This window comes from Puma concolor, chromosome B3, assembly GCF_028749965.1.
Source record: "Puma concolor isolate L17-30 chromosome B3, mPumCon1.1.hap2, whole genome shotgun sequence".
In the NCBI taxonomy this organism is placed as follows: Eukaryota; Metazoa; Chordata; class Mammalia; order Carnivora; family Felidae; genus Puma; species Puma concolor.
In genome coordinates this window covers 16,298,710-16,315,787 of record NC_141672.1, presented here as the reverse complement: position 1 = coordinate 16,315,787, position 17,078 = coordinate 16,298,710, and the positions used below count along the sequence as shown (strand labels likewise).

The following is a 17,078-nucleotide window of genomic DNA, read 5'->3' as shown; positions in this document are numbered from 1 at the left end:
TAGCCAAAAATTTCCTCATCATCCAGAAAACATTATGGGAAGAACCTATTTAAAAGAAGCTGACATTCCCTCAATATAGCAATCTTACCTCAGGGAGTCCCTAAAACCTGACTGTTTTCTGTTTCAGAAGAAGCCCCAAAATGAAGAAGAAAATTCTAAAGAAAAAGGTGCTTTCCTACCTGTGTTCAAAGCTTTGTGAATGTTCAACCCTCTCCAAATAATACAATCATAGAGCAAATAAAAGCTGACTTAACTGAGCTGCTATCTATGCTTATCAATGTAAATTCAAAACAAGAACCTTAATTTTATTTATTTTTTTAACTTTTTTAAAATGTTTTTTGAGAGAGAGACACAGAGACAGAGTGCAAGCAGGGGAGGGGCAGAGAGAGGGAGACAGAATCCAAAGCAGGCTCCAGGCTCTGAGCTGTCAGCACAGAGCCCAACCCGGCACTCCAATCCATGAACTGTGAAATCATGACCTGAGCTGAAGTCGGACGCTTAACCAACTGAGCCACCCAGGTGCCCCAAAAACCTTAATTTTAAACTAAGTAGACACTGGGGAGCCTGGGTGGCTCAGTTGGTTGGGCGTCTGGCTTCGGCTCAGGTCACATCTCACGGTTTGTGGGTTCGGGCCCCGTGTCGGGCTCTGTGCTGACAGCTCAGAGCCTGGAGCCTGCTTCAGATTCTGTGTCTCCTCCTCTCTCTGCCCCTCCCATGCTCATGATCTGTCTCTCAATAATAAATAAACGTTAAATAAATAAATAAATAAATAAATAAATAAATAAATAAATAAAACTAGACATTTATTCAGCAGCTAAGTACTGTAAGGTACAAGGCAATATTTCAGACAATGGTGACCTTAACAGTCCTACACTGATAGAGCTTACATTCTAAAGAATAAAAACTTGCCATATGTGTGATGTACTTTGAATACAAGTTTTAAAAAATTTTCTGAAGATCTGTGATAAACCGTTACAGAGTAACCAAATATCAAAGGCTTTAATTAAATTCTTAAAATAAGAAGTCACAGGAAGAACTTGCAAATTTTGCTCAATTTTTTGCCTGATTCAACAAAATGCTTTGGAGGTAATTTTAGCTATGGCTTAGTATTGATCTCAACTTCAAAACTGTAGTTATATATGTACACCATATATGTAGACAACAGTGAGGATCCCCCTTCCCCCATTCACACCCGAAACACTCAAAAATCGCCGAAAGAAAACTGCCTTCTAAAATTTAAGTTATAAAACTAACACATAATGTATCATAGCAAAAACATGAAAAAGTTATCTTTAAAAGACTTCTCTAGATGGGGCACCTGGCTGGCTCATTTGGCCGAGCACCTGACTCTTTATCATGGGGTCATGAGTTGGAGCCCCACGTTGGGAGTAGAGATTACTTAATAAATAAAAGTTTGTTTTTTTTTTTTTTAAAGCTTCCAGGGTTGGGATACCTGGCTGGCTCAGTCCCTAGAGTATGCAACTAGGTCCTCAGTTTGAGCCCCATGTTGGGTGTAGAGATTACTTAAACAAAACAAAACAACAACAACAAAAGGCTTCCCAGGTGTTTTAAGTTACTTGTTTCCTAACTGGAGACTAAAATGTTAAAAAACAAAAAAACAAAACAAAACAAAAAAACCCCACTCCAACCACATGTAAATTTAAGTTGAATAAGGACTTCATGATAAAGGAAGGGATCCTGTACAAGAAATAATCTAGGGGCACCTGGGTGGCTCAGTTGGTTAAGTGTCCCACTCTTGATTTCAGCTCAGGTAATGATCTCAGGATTTTGTGAGTTTGAGCCACAAATCAAGCTCTAGGCTGACTGTGCAGAGCCTGCTTGGAATTCTCTCTCTGCCCCTCACCCACACGCACTCTCTCTGTCTCAAAATAAGAAACTTAAAAAAAAAAAAAAAAGAAATAGTAGGCAATGAATCTAATTAAAACCCATGATAACATGATAAAAATAAGATTATCAAAAATAAGGGGGCAAGAGGCAGTGACACTGTACAAACTAATTTCAACTGGCATGGAAAAAGAGGTTCAAATATGATGGGTAAATTACAATGGTACATTAAAATTTTAACAGTCTAGTAACGTAAAAGGTGTGATTGCCAGGGCACCTGGGCGGCTTAGTTGGTTTAGCATCTGACTTTTGATTTCGACTCAGGTCATGATCCCAGGGTTGTGGGATCCAGTTCCACTCAGTGTGGAGCCTGCTTAAGATTCTCTCCCTCCTCCTTTGCCCCCTGACCCTACAAAAAACATAAATAAATAAAAAATGTTTAAAAAAAAAAAAAAAGTACAATTGCCAGTGGCCACTATACTTGTTTTTACTCTAAGAACATTTTATGAATAAACATTGCTTCTTCCATTTACAAGAGACTACAGGATATTAACAAAAGAATTAATCTGCAAGAGAAGTTGGTGAGTCACCACAACATGGAAATGGGAGACATAAACAATAACAGTAATGAAGAGTCACACTTCCTGGGAGTTTCTCACATACCAAGTCCTCTGCTAAATGTTTTTTCATTTAACACTAAATCCTCACAACCACCATCAAGTATATACTACTCTTGGGGCACGCCTGGGTGTCTCAGTCGGTTGAGTGACCGACTTCAGCTCAGGTCATGATCTCGTGGTTTGTGAGTTTGAGTCCCACCTCAGGCTCTGTGCTAACAGCTCAGTGCAGAGCCTGCCTCAGATTCTGTGTCTCCCTCACTCTCTGCCCCTTGCCCATTCATGCTGTCTCTATCTCTCATAAATAAAAGAAATTTTTCTTCATTAAAAAAAAAAAGTATATACTACTCTTACTGTTATCCCCAGTCTACCGATGAAAACCAGTGGACTTGAAAAATACCAAGTCCAAATGTAATTGGACAAAAATCACTTTTTAAAAAATGTTTTTATCGTGAAAGTTTCTTTTTCATTTCGCCTGGTCTTTTTTCAGATAAAACATTTGCATCTATGTGAACTGTTGTAAGTGAAGGAAAGAGATGCATAAAGTGGACAGGATATTTATGAATTACGTGATGATGTATCGCCTGGACAGATCACAGAACTGATGGGTCACATAATTAATAAATGGCAGCACTGGGGCTCAAATTCAAGTTTTTCCGATTCGACCTGCAAATGTCTTAAGCACTCTGTTAAACAGCCTTCTCAAGAGGCAAATAAAGGCCGTGCCCACCTAAGCCCTGCCCAGAAAGGGTGCCGAGACTCAAAGGAACTTGTCTGATGCCAGAGGCAGTACCATTCCCCTCATGAAGATAGGTAAGGCTTTCAAGGCAGCTTCCTTCTCTGGTTCCAGTCTCACCAACTGGCTCCCGTGTGGCCTGCCCACAAAACACGGCCTGGCCAGGGAACACACATACTTGGGGCCCTTGGTGGCTCCATATCTTGTTGTAAATTATGAAATTTTAATCCTGCTTTTACATATCCTTCTCAGTGAGGTGGGGTAATGCAGGTCTTACTCCCTGAGAGGATAGGTTTTTGCTTTGTTTTAAGGGCAGGGGAGAGGAGGGGAGGGGAAGAGAGAGAGAGAATCTTCAGCAGGCTCTGCACTCAACCTGGAGCCCTGGAATCATGACCTGAGCCAAAATCAAGAGTCAGATGATCAACTGGCTGAGCCACCCAGGAACCCCAAGACAATAGGTTTTTAAACTGAACCACCTTACTCTAAACTATGCTGATTCCATTGAGGTAACCCTGCCCAGTGGGAGTGGTTGTTCCCAGGTGATACCCTCTTGCCTCACCACATCCATCAAACCTCTGTAACACATACCCTCCAAACTGGAGAGGAAATTTCCTAATTCCCCTTAAATTCTACAAAGGCTTTCACAGCCTCTCTTGAAAACACATTATGAAACTCAGAATGAATGACAGGCAGAGAATTTCAACAGCTTTTCATGAGGCTGTTACTATAATGAATTCTCCTATGGGGATAATGTTCTACCATTTTTAGAAGTCACTTTCGACAGCTCAAATATGGTGAATGTAGAAAAAGTTAATCTAAGGTAACTAAATTGGAAATAAGTACATTAACCTTTCCATCTGTAGTTTCTGAATATATTATAAAATATCTTAGACATTGAAAAAAAATATGACTAACAAACATCATACAACTACGCATCCAGCTTAAGAAATAAAATAATACAGATAGAGGTGAAACCTCTGCGTTGTGTTCTAATGATATTATTGTGGAGCCCTTGTAACTGTCGTTATAGAAGTAAAATAACTAAGCAAGTAAAGACTTTTCCTCCCCAAATTTAAATCTGGTGAGTAGCAGAGCTTATCAGACAAATCTATACACTATGATAATTCTGAGTCTACTTGATGGGAGAATAGTGCCAGATAACAAACACCAACAGCTCGTCGTATGAATCTCGTAAGTGATGTATGGACACAAAGTCAGAACAGGTGTTATCCTGACTCAGAGTCCTTCTGAAGGGTCATTCGGTCATTTGGTAAGATTAGGCCTGGGGCTTGAGCCATCTGTTTATATGCTACAGAGCAGAGCTTCTAGAGGTTTGAAAGGAAGAGTTCGTAATACAAACTAACTTCCTAACCATGACTGTCATTAAATATTGGAAATACTGGGATAGTCTATCCAAGGGCAAGACATTTTCTAGGGCCCATGCCCATTCCCTCTCAAAGCACTCTACTCTTGTTAAAATTAGTCTCATTATGTACCCACAGCCGTATGAAGTTGCTGGTTCCTGAGTATGGCCACTTCAAGCAAGCGATGGTCATTTCTCTGGACTTCCTGACGAACAGAGAAGGAAAGCGATGCCTGTGGGTTTAGTTCAGCCTGTTTTTATTGAGCACATTCCATGCCTGGTACTCTAGGTACAAAAATAAATTAACCACAGTTCCTCAAGAAGTTGATTCTGTAGTGGCTGTACGCAGACCTGGTACATGAGGAAGAAGTGACAGCAAAAGAAGAACCAAAATTTTAAAAAAAGGAAAACTGGGTGAAGGAAGTAAAAATATATATAATAAATGTAAGCAAGCAGGGCTGGCCACTGAGGCCAGCTCTCATGGTTTACTTTGTCCTTCTTGGACTGCTCCATTTCATCTTCTTCCTAAGGCTCTGCCTCCTCTATTCAACCCCGAAGGGTCTGTCTACTATGTCTTCTCGTTCTGTCCTAGACGGCCTCACGCCCTCTCCCAGCTTTGATGAACTGACCTAGGTTGAAATTCCCAAATCTCTTCCCCGTAGCTGAGCTCCAAGCCCACAACTGCCTCTCCTTGCTCGACCTCTCCAACTAGCATCATTTTTTAAAAATTGTTTAATTTAATCCAAGTTAATCAGCAGTGCAATAATGACTTTAGAAGTAGAATCTGCTGATTTATCCTCTACATATAACACCCAGTGCTCATCCCAAGAAATGTCTTCCTCAATCCCCCTTGCCCATTTAGCCATCCCCCCCACCCACATCGCCTCCAGCAACTGTTTGTTCTCTATATTTAAGAGTCTCTTACGTTTTGTCCCCCTCCTTGTTTTTATATTATTTTTGTTTCCCTTCCCCTATGTTCATCTGTTTTGTATCTTAAATTCCACATATGAGTGAAGTCATATTTGTCTTTCTCTGACTAATTTCACTTAGCAACCAACTGGCGTCTCTAACTCACCAGAAGTGATCTCACCACACACCTCTCCTTATCCCCTTTCAAATCTGCTCTTCCTTTTATGCTGCCTCTCCCGGTTACAGCCTCCAATGTTCACTGGATACCTGAGTATCAACCTGGACCCCTGGCTAGCTCTTCTCCACACTTGGTAGGTAGGTCCTGAATATCTCCAGATTCCATCCACTTCTCTCCATTCCCATCCAAATCCAAGTGACTACCATCTGCACAACTCCTCCTTTTTACTCGTTCTCCAGAGGGCCCACCCTTCACAAAAACAATTATACCAAGTCCCTGCTTATAATCCTTCACTAATGGGGCGCCTGACTGGCTCAGAGAGCATGCAACTCTTGATCTTGGGGTTGTGAGTTCAAGCCCCATGTTGGGTGTAGAGATTACTTAAAAATAAATAAATTAAGTAATTAAAAAAATTCTTCACTAACTTCCCTACTACTTTCAGGTAGAAAACTTGCCTCACGTCTTTGGCCTGTAGTTCCTATGTTGGAAGTCTAGTCCAGCCTTTTGCCACCCTGTACCATCCCCTTCCCTCTGCAGCCTCTCCCTACAGCACCCTCTACTTTCCCCCAACGTAGCATGGATCAACCTATTTTCTTACTCATTATCAACACTAGGGTGAGCTCCCAGTACATATGCCCAAGGCACTAAAGAGCTCTTTTATATCAAACAATCAGATGATTCTCAATAGTCACCAGGAGCACAGTTTATCTCTTTGTACCTTTTTATGAACTACAACAATGGGATTTCCAGTTAGGAATATAAGCTGGGCATTTACATAGAATAACCAGTTTCTCCATCTTCCTCTTACCCCCAATCCAAGCAACCAAAGAGCTATGAGCACAGAACTTGATGTGGGGCTCGAACCCACAAGCTGTGAGATTCAGACCTGAGCTTAAGTCAGACACTTAACCCAGGCACCCATCATTTTTTTTTTTAATGTTTTATTTATTTTGTAAGAGAGAGACGGCAGGGGAGGGGCAGAGAGAGAGAGAGAGAGAGAGAAAAAGAGAGCAGGGGAGGGGCAGAAAGAGAGGAGGACAAAGGATCAGAAGCAGGCTCCATCCTGACAGGCTGAAAGCAGCAAGCCAGATGTGGGGCTTGAATTCGAGAACTGTGGGATCACGACCTGAGCCAAAGTCAGATGCAAAACCGACTGAGCCCCCCAGGCATTTTAAATTTAAGATATGATGTGGATCCTTGAGGACTCCACAACTTCCTACAGACAAAATTAGCAGTTTCCTGGGCAAACCTCCCTATGATAACTATAAGACTGTTATTAGAACTTTGGCTTTGGCAGGGCGCCTGGGTGGCTCAGTTGGTTAATCATCCGACTTCAGCTCAGGTCACCATCTCACAGTCCATGAGTTTGAGCCCCGCATCAGGCTCCGTGCTGACAGCTCGGAGCCTGGAGTCTGCTTCAGATTCTGTGTCTCCCTCTCTCTCTGCCCCCCCCCCCCCATGCTCTGTCTCTCTCTGTCTCAAAAATAAATAAAAACATTACAAAAAAAGAACTTTGGCTTTGGGGTGCCTGGCGGGCTTAGTTGGAGCAACATGCTGAATCTTGAACCTCAGGTTGTGGGTTCCAGCCCACACTGGGTATAGAGATTACTGAAGAAATAAATAAACTTGGAAAAAAATAATACAAAGTTAAAAAAAAAAAAAAGAGCTTTGACTTTATTTGCACTTTAAATCACACAACCACTGTGAGAATTAGGCACCAATGTTATCCCTATCCCCACGGCTCAGATGAGGGAACATAACTTTCCAAGGTTAAACAACCAGTCGGTGGGGAAACCAGAATTCAAACTCAGGCGGTATGTCTTTATAATTGTGGCATGGACTGTGCAACACAGTCAATGGATACTGAACGAATGAAGTCAGTAAAGTGTACTAGATCAAGATGACCCATTTGGGGTATTAGAAAACCAGCACTTGGAAAATCCTAAATGCATTACTAATCTGATTTTGGATTGCATTTTGAGGGAACAAATATAAGCACTTTCAAAACTCAGACACTATTATCTTATGGGGCACACTCAAAAGAAGACCTTTTGCTCTGTATCTATTCCTTCCTCACAGGGAGGGGGGCTTGCAGGCTCGGACATCAAGGCCAGGGACATACTTGGAGAGCACAGAGCCAGCAAGCACTAAAATGGGAAAGAAGGCGCTAAGCCAGCCTAGAGAAGCCTGCAAGCCTTTTGCCAGGCTGGTGGGGAGGGGGGGGTGGGGGGGGGGTCTCACCTCCCGCAGCTCCAGTCTTTGGGCCACAGCCTCCAGGCTCTCCTGGCCAGTGCTCTCCACAGACAGCGTGAACTCCACAAACTCGTTATTGAGCAGCTGGATCCGGGCAACCAGGCAGCTCTTGCTGGACACCGTGTAGCGCCGGGTGCGTTTTAGTTTCAACCCGAATGGCAGTGGCATCTTCTCCCTTCGAGGGTGGAGGGGTTGAAGAGGGAAAAGCACCGCCCCAATCCGGTGGTAGTGACGGCGGGAGAAAGCGATCCTCTCCTGACCTGACCGCAGGAGCACCGTACAGTCTCCGGCTGCTCACCCAGCAGCGGCTGCCGCCATCAAAAAGCAAATGAGTCCCCAAAGGCCGGGTGAAGAGAGCATCCACGCCAGTGCTGAGGAAAGAGGAACACCAGTGACATAGGCAATAGCAACTTCTGAACTGAGTTTTTATAAAAATACAAATCAATAAGGTTGCATCCAAAGAATAAGCTTTCCCTCTCTTCTGGAAAAAGATGGCAAGAACGGGATCTGGGAGGCATGTGAGGAAGTTTATCATCAGACGAGTTAGCCCCTGGGTCAGACTCCACCCCTCATTCAATCCTACAAATAGTGATAACCACCTACGGCTATCTAGGGGATTAAATGAGATAATGGTTGGCAACGAAGATGACGCCAAATTTAGTAGTTTAGTAGCTCGTATTAGTGGCTCTATGTTAAAAGGGTTTTTTTGTTTTGTTTTGTTTTGTTTTGTTTTAGTCGCTTTTTGGCTCACCCAAAACACCCGAGGTCAGGGTTCTTTTAGCCCTTAAGGGAGAACACTGCAAAACACCTACGTAACAAATTAACCCTGAACCCAAACGGGAGGAATAATCTCCTGGAACATATGGCAGTCGCGAGGTTCAAGCGAGGTGAAACGCTTAACAAGCATTTGTAGCGCCGTTTGTAGTTTATAAATATTTACGTCACCAAATTGATTTGTTTATAAACAAGGCAAAGACCCTACAGATGCTTGTCATCCGGTGACCATCAGAAGCATGGAAATTCTGAAAAGGGTGGCCCCGGCTTCCCTCCGGAAGGGTACGCCCGAAGACGCGGTGGGGCTTCACCTAAGCGGGGCCTCGGGCCAGCAGACGAGGCGGGCGAGGCCTTAAACGCCATTCTGAATTAACAAGTGGCGGACGCGGCTCAACAAGCCCATGAGGCCGGGGACCAAGCGGAGAACTCAGACTCGGACTCCCATCGAGTCCTCCCAGCGGAAAAGAAGGCGGCGTTGCCTGGCCAACGCGCTGCCTCAGAAGCCCCGGAACTCTCCGTCTGCGGCCACGTTTCCGGACGGACGCGCCAGGGAAGTACCGGCCCCTACGCTCCCGGAGGGAACGTTTAAAGAACCCAGCTCGAGCCCCGCTGGAGGTTGGAGAAGTCTGGGTGGGGGTCCATCTGGTTCCCGATTTGGAGCCTCAGGACACTTTCCCCCTCCCCCGCCCCAACGCGATTTACAACATTTTAAAACACACCTGTTGATGGTAACTCCAGGTTGGGGCAAACTGAGCGTGAGCGGCGGCTGGGAGTTTTTTCCCCTAAAGGAGTCAACAAAATCCCGGGACGGTTCCCACCCTTTGTTTTCTTCTGAGTGGAGACGGCCCCCGAGGACGAAACGTTTGGCTCGGCCGCGGCTCGCAACCCTGAACTTGGGCGGGGAACCACGCGAAGGGGCAAGGTCCGCCCCCAATCCTCTCAGCTGGGAGACAGAACCCAGGCCTCGAAAGAAGCGGCTTTCTCAGCTTCACACTGGGATGGGCTGAACTGGGAATTGATCCCAGATTCCTCATTCCCCGTCCTCTGCTCTTTCCCACTTTCCTGACTGCGTCTCGGTTTCAGAGGTGATGGGCACACAGGGCTGGGGTACGGCAGAGCTAGAGAACAGGGTTTAGCTATTTCACTAGGCTTTGCCAAAGTTAACATTTAGAATTCCGTTCCACAAAAGTGTATTGCATCTCGGAGTACAAGGCGGTGTAGTGGACGGTGTGAGAAATCTAAGACGAACCCTAAGCCGTCGCTGCCCTTAAGGAGATTACATGCATGCTATAATTATATACATGGCTGTATCTCTAGTAAGGACGGAGCCACGGTTTTCTCTCTGTTTTGTTTTCTGTTGTTTGTGCTTCGGTTTGGTTTTTGTCTTTGGAATTCTGGTTATGCCCAGGTAGCCAAAAAATAAAAGCTAAAAACAAGCAATAGAGGAGAAAGGGCAACCGGGACTACATAAAGTGCTGTTTTAAACAACAAAATTTTTGCTGGGTACTTTCCGTAAGTAAAAGGACCATACTAAAACGGGGAAATACAAATATAAAAAGATATGGTCTCCACTTGCGATTTTCAATGCTTCCTACCTCAGGGTATAAACTAGATAGATAGTTGAGGCAAAAGGGAAAAAAAAAAATCAAGAAATGAGAATTTTAAATAATAAACTTTTAACTAAAAAATTGCCTGATGGGCCATCAGTGTTTGTATAATACATATTTTTAAAAAAGATTAGATGTACATAAAATACCACATATACTACACAAATACCTTTCATGAGATGAGGTGGTGGATTTCAATTTTATATACAAATTATGATAACTGAAAGTAAGACAAATTAAGTATTGTGAAAAGACAAGATATTGCATATATACAGAGGAAAGATGTGTATTAAGAGTGTTCAAATATGGTAGACTCTTCATTACAAAGACAGACCTAAGAGCCTTGAAGGCAGTAGATATTACTCTATATAACAATTATTAACTTAAAGCTCTGATTAAGCAGATGCAGAATAAAACTTTCAGTTGTCCCTGAGATTTGAAATGTACAGCATCAGAGATAAAGAAAAGTCAATGTTCTTTATTTTGGTAGATGTTATAATTGAGAAAGTTGAGGGGTCAATGTGGGTGTGCATGTCGATGTCAGGTACCTTTTTCCCCAAGATCTATCCACAAGAATAACTTGCTTTTTGCTTATTTATAGAAAACTTATGTTAATACTGTTTAATAATTTAGAAAATTATCAACGATTAACACATTTTAATTTCCAGTTACATATAGTATTCACTAGCATATGGAGTAGAAATATAAGTTGCTCTTTGGGGGGTTTCAGGTGTAGAATAATATGCAGTAAATTGAAAGGTCTAAAATTATAACTTCTCTACTAACCAAATAATTCATAATTCGCTTTTGAAGGAGAAACTAGTTAACACTTTCTCTACAAAACCATTCTGTTATGTAATAATAGCTACATGTTAAATTCTTTTCCACTTTTCAAAAGGCAGTCTATTTGTGAATTCATTTTAATGTTTTCACATCCTCTTTCAAAAGTTTTTCAAATAGAGTCACTCTGAATACTGTCGTTTCCACCCCTGCTAAGATCCTCCCCACATGTAAATTTGCCAATGATACTTTAAAGTAAAATAATCACTAAGAGTATATGTCATCTTTAGAGTAATACATAAATCTACAGCACTAAATCAAACATTTTTCTCACGGACTTATGTGTAGATACTCGAGAATACCATACCCTAGGAACAAAACAGACAACTATTATCAGATTAAAATTACTGTCATATCCCAAAGTTAAAAAAAAATCTGTCAGCAACTAATTAGGCATACAGCGGTTGTCACTTAGAGCACACGGAGTGTTTTGAATGTGTTTGCGAGTACGCTATTATTATAAGGCTTTCTCAGCAAAAAAGAAAATAAGACGCGTATGCCAAGAGCAAGCCAATCTAATCAGGATTTGCAGAAATCACAAGTCGGAATTTGCAGACCCAAGAATTCTTTTTTCCAGAGTAAACACTCTACTCCAAAAACAAGTCACCACCAAACAATCCTTCCCTACTCGCCTTCTCGCCAAAGTTATCCGGCAAATTTCGCACTTAATATTCTGAGAGACGCAACTATGCCTAAGACTTTTAAAACCGTGATCCAGAATTTAGCCTCAATAGTCAACCGAGTTCAGAATAGAAGTTCAAGATCCCCTTTAGAAATGAACCCAAATAGATCACGGAGAACCTGGAAACGGAAGACTTTTCTCTTTGTTACGCTGCTGCCAGGGGTCTGGGAACCGGGACCCATCCTCCGGGACGCCTGAGCTGGCCGACGCGCTCCGAAGTCCCCGCTTGCGGACACACCCCACCGCTCGGCCCCAGCGTCCGCCCGCCGGCCGGGAACCCGCGCCCTCACCTGCTCCCGCTCCCGCATCCTCAGGGCCGCGCTCCCGGCTCAGCGGCCCGCCTCCCTGGGTCCCGCCGCGCGGCAGCCACAGCCGCGCCCGCACGCCAGCCCGCGGCGCGGCGCGCTCATGGGGCTCGCGCGCCTCACTTCCTGTCTCCAAAACCTCGGCCCGCAGACCATTCCCCTGGGCAGAGTCCGGCGGCGGCGACGGGAAAGGCCTGGAGGTGGGACGGGCCGGGAGCGCCGCACAAAGGAACCGGGCGGGGGTCGGGGCGACAGGAGGACGGACGGACGGACGCGCACGGGACGCGCGGCCGGAGCAGCGGAGCGGCCGGGGCCGGGCGTCCCTCCCCACAAGGGCCCGGCGGGCGGGCGGATCTGGGGAGGCGGTGGCGGCCCGTGACCTCAGAGAGTTGGAATGCGGGTGGCGGGGCGCGGGGGAGGTGCGGACAGCTGCGCCCGGCCGCCGGGGAGGGGGCGCGCCGCTGCTTTTTTTAATCATATGACCACTTATTTTAAGAGTTTCCAAATAAAGCAAGCCTTTTAATAAAAATGAGGGGAGGGGGATATTATTTCGGTTCCAGGTAAAGAGTTTTACTACTTTGTTGTTAGGTGGTCCGTAATATGCTGTAATCGCTAGTTGTCCGTTTACTGTTGTATATTTCTGAAAACGATTCAAATATTCTATTTCTTCTTTCCATGCTTGCGTCTAAAGATCTACCCCATAAAAAAGGAAAAACATTGATTAGTACTGGATGGAAAAGTCTCCTCCCTGCCCCCCCCCCAAAAAAAAGGGTTGATAAGGTCTCAAATAACCTCTCAGTCTCCAAAAGAGCTGTATATGCAATACAGTGTAGAGCTATTAAGGATGGAGATTCTATGGTAAAGTTGTCTAGGTTCAATTCTCAGCGCCAACACTTTTCTCGCTGGGTAACTTTGTGCAACTCTCCTAAGCTCTCTCTACCTGCTTCCTCTCTTCTATAGGGAGAATGATAATCACCTTCCAGTAACTTGTATAAAATATATGTGAAGTGTTTCATTTAACCCTCGGCCCTATTAGCAGTGCTTATTATTACACGATACTGTATTTTTACACTGCATTATTACTCCTGAATTGCAACACTTAAGCAGAGGAACAAAACTGTGTGACCCTAACACCATCACAGTAGGGTTGTTCCATCTTTTTTTTTAATTTTTCTTTTTAACATTTATTTATTTTTGAGACAGAGAGAGAGCATGAACAGGGGAGGGTCAGAGAAAGAGGGAGACACAGAATCTGAAACAGGCTCCAGGCTCTGAGCTGTCAGCACAGAGCTGACACGGGGCTCGAACCCACGAACTGTGAGATCATGACCTGAGCCGAAGTCAGACGCCCAACAAACTGAGCCACCCAGGCATCCCAGGTTTTTCCATCTTTACTTGACATGTGGTTAGAGTGACTGAAGCAGAGATGTTTTTATTATGTACATTTTAATTTAAATGATTTTTTAAATTTTTATGTCTAGGCCCAACTTGGAACTTGAACTCACAACCCCGAAATTAAGAGTTGACCTCCAAGGACAGTGCGAGCCAGGTGCCTCTAAATGATTTTTTTTTTTAATAGCATTGTTTCTGGAAAGATTTTTTGTGTTACATTTTATTTAACTCTCATTTTCTTCAACAACTAGCAGACAATGAGTACTTACAATACCTAAGTCATGGTCCCTGCACACAGGAGACTCCTGGTCTAGTGGAAGATGAAAACACCTACACATCACACATACATCATAGAGGCATGAGTGCTATGAGAGAACAAAGCCTGGGCAAGATTCAAGTCTGGTGACAGAGCTAAAAGCAAATAAGATCACATGTGTTTCTAATGGAAAATTAAATTCTGTTTACAACTGATATTTCAACAGGACACCTTGAGGGGGTCAAACTGTGTGTGAGGAAAGAAAAGAGGCATGAAAATGAGTCCCTTTTCTGGTCTCCCAAGCTAGAAAAATTGAAATTATGTGAGATTCTAATACCTTTCTCCTCTCCAGCCTACCATCAAGACCTGGTATTTCCTCCTTTGTAATGCCTCATGATTTCTTCTCTCCTATCTGTCCCACAATTCTAAACCAAACCCCCATCATTTTACGTCCGGGGGGGTTATTGCAACAAGGGTGGTCTTGCATCCGGTTTCTCAGTTCTCTCTCCTTTATATGCTAATACCAAGCTTACCTCTCCCTTGGGTTTATCACTCCTAATGGACCCCCAAGGCTAGCTTTTCTGCCTGTCCGTTCAGGCCTTTCTAAACTGGTCTTAGCCTCTCTGGCCATCCTTAATTTCTCTCTTCCCCCTGAATCCCCCAATCAAGTGTTTCTCCTGGCCCATAGCACCGCCTGCCCTGCCCCCCTTTCATTCGTCTGAGCCTTTCCTCTCTGCAAGCTCTGGTTCCAAGACAACTTTCTAGCCACCCCATTCCACAGTGATCTCCACACTTGGCAAGAACTTTGAAAACTATTTCATGAAGGCTTCTTTTATATCTCCTAGCATTCCTAGGACACTACTGGCAGAGAGTAGGCACTAAATAAAAACGTGTTAATTGAATCGGGAAGAAAATAAAAGAATTTTAAAAATAGAAAATGACCATAAAACCCAAGCAATATTAGACAACAGATCTGAACTTTCTCCCTCACACAGCACAAGTGTCATTTGTTGACCAAGTACTTAAACTATTTTCCCTCAGCCATATTAATTTGATAGTAACACCCCCGTGGTAAGCCACATAAATAGCCCCTTTAAAGTGTCAGACAGGCATTTATTACTGGTTTATGTTTGTATGAAAGGAAGTGAAGTAATTTGTATGGTTCAACCTCAAAAGATACAAAAAGGTATAAGTGAAAAGTCTCCTTCCCACCCTGCCTTCTAGACACGCAGCTCTCCTCCTGACAATAATGGGTGTTACCATAACCTTATGTATCCATCTAGAGATATTTTGTGGATAAATAAGCCATTACAGATCTGTATCTTTACCTCCTCTTGTTACCCAGAAAGTGACATAGTGTGAATACTTACCCGCGTGAAGGTAATTCTTATTAAATTAAACTTTAAGGGGCACATGGCTGGCTCAGTCATCTGTACAGCATGCAACTCGATCTCTGGGTTGTAAATTTGAGCCCCAGGTTGGGTGAAGAGATCACTTTAAATCTTTTAAAAGATAAAATTTTAAAAAGAAAATCTTGTACTAAAAAGAGACTCCATAAAAAGGAAAGAAATTGTGGGTTTGGTGCTCCATTGACCAATATTAGGAGTTAAGAAATTAATCTCCTAATATTAGGAGTTAAGAGATTAAGCTTGGTGAGTATCTATCAAACCTCACTGGGTAAATTACCATCTTCTGCAGAAATCTGAATGAATGCCTCCCTCCTCCCACCACATAGAGATAATGATTCCTGTAGCCGGAGCCACAGCCAGAAAGGTGAAATCTCCTTTAGTCTGAATCCTCACTGTGTGCTCTGCCTACCACATTCAGCACTTTATCAGGTGCAGCAACTTTTCAGCTGCAAAAGTGTGAGAATATAGAGCATAGATTCCCCTGGATATAGAAAAATGATGGTGCTGGCAGTATATTTGTTCCAACGGACAAGAAAACGGAAAAACGTTTATCAGCCTCAGTAGCAAAGTGGCACTGTGACTATAATTCCCAACACTTTGGGCTTTTGATCCAAGGACAGACAAACCACGTGATATTCACTATTGAAAAACTTGCACTCATCCTGCATTTATTCCAAGCCAGAGGCCACAAAAAGCAGGATAAATAAGATGCATGTCTGTGTCTTCAAAGACTTAGGCCTATATATATATATATATATATATGTATATATACACACACACACACACACACACATTCCAGTACTATATATGTGGTGTGTGTGTGTGTGTGTGTGTGTGTGTGTGTGTGTGTATTATAGAAGGGGAATATACCAATGAGAATATATTTTAGGGGTGCCTGGGTGGCTCAGTCAATTGAGTGCCGACTTTGGCTCAGGTCATTATCTCACAGTTCTTGAGTTCAAGCCCCACTTCAGGCTCACTGCTGTCAGTGAGGAGTCTGTTTTATCTGTGGTCCCCCCCCCGCCCCCCCCACTTGTGCACGTACACACATGTGCACTCTCTCTCAAAACTAGATAAAACATTTAAAAAATTATACATTTTAAGTGAGGTGGTAATGTCTGTTTTATCACTATGATCAACTTCTGGCTGAGTCTGGAAGGACAAACAAAAAAGCTCACTAAGAACTCAACGAAAAGAAGAGGAAAGCATTCCAAGCTGAAAGAAACCATCCCCGACCCCCCACCCCCTCTGTGCTCCCCACATACACTTGCAAAGGATGTGCACGTGCAACATCCAGGTGGAATGTTATCCTGAGAGGAGGCTGGGGATACTACAAAGCCAGTGTCAGAGGACTCCGGATCCATGGATTTGGGCTTAGTGCTCAGGGCCCTCTGATTTCAAAGCCAATGCATTTTTTAGTCATCTTTCTTTGAAAGACAGCCCAGAACCTTCTTAGGCTGCATTGCGGTTTGTTGAAATCTAGTCCTCATTCTATCCCCTAGAGCAAAATATGTCATTCCTCCTAAAATGGAGAGCTCTTGCATGCCAGAAAGAATTTTCTTGGTCCAGCTTAGTCTTTTTCAAGTGAAATAAATACCCTTTGTAAATTTCATGGTTTCTTTCTGACCATCATCATGATCATCTTCCTCTGGATGTCATGTGGTTTATGAAGATGCATCTCACAGGGAAGCACCTCGAACAGTGATGGACCACTGAATACCACTGGTTTAGTGGGTTTGTCCCCTGTGATCCAGACACTGTAACTCCTGAGGTCTAAATGTGTGAATTTTTTTTCTTTTTTTAAGTAAGCTCTAGGTCCAACGTTGAGCTTGAATTCACGATCCTGAGATCAAGAGTCACACACTCCACTGACTAAGCCAGCCAGACACCCTCTACCCTTTTTTTAAGTAAA

At 43.5% G+C, this 17,078-nt stretch overlaps 2 protein-coding genes across 4 annotated transcripts in view; both read right to left on the bottom strand.

Moving 5' to 3' along the window:
- Positions 1-12,235, bottom strand: part of PTPN21 (protein tyrosine phosphatase non-receptor type 21) — an 82,103-nt gene extending 69,868 nt beyond the window's left edge. Inside the window, exons 1-2 of one of the 3 annotated variants that reach the window (XM_025919012.2) lie at positions 12,095-12,235; positions 7,890-8,272 (exon numbers count right to left, since the gene is read on the bottom strand). In XM_025919012.2, the coding sequence (XP_025774797.1) occupies positions 7,890-8,069 (180 nt within the window). In that variant the 5' untranslated portion in view covers positions 8,070-8,272; positions 12,095-12,235. Of the gene's footprint in view, positions 1-7,889; positions 8,273-9,394; positions 9,535-11,923; positions 12,061-12,094 lie in introns of those variants that run through there. The other 2 variants (XM_086709052.1, XM_086709051.1) reach the window with 2 other exon arrangements.
- LOC147579772 (uncharacterized) lies at positions 10,746-13,824 on the bottom strand. The gene is made up of 2 exons (XM_086709053.1): positions 13,776-13,824; positions 10,746-12,802 (listed from the first exon to the last, which is right to left on the bottom strand). Exon 2 carries the CDS (start codon positions 12,585-12,587, stop codon positions 11,913-11,915), a length of 675 nt encoding a protein of 224 aa, XP_086565179.1. The 5' UTR covers positions 12,588-12,802; positions 13,776-13,824; the 3' UTR covers positions 10,746-11,912.
- Between the last annotated feature and the right edge of the window lie 3,254 nt (positions 13,825-17,078).

Coding starts and splice junctions, on each gene's coding strand:
- LOC147579772 (XM_086709053.1), bottom strand. CDS start 12,587: ATGATTAAAAAAAGCAGCGGCGCGCCCCCTCCCCGGCGGCCGGGCGCA.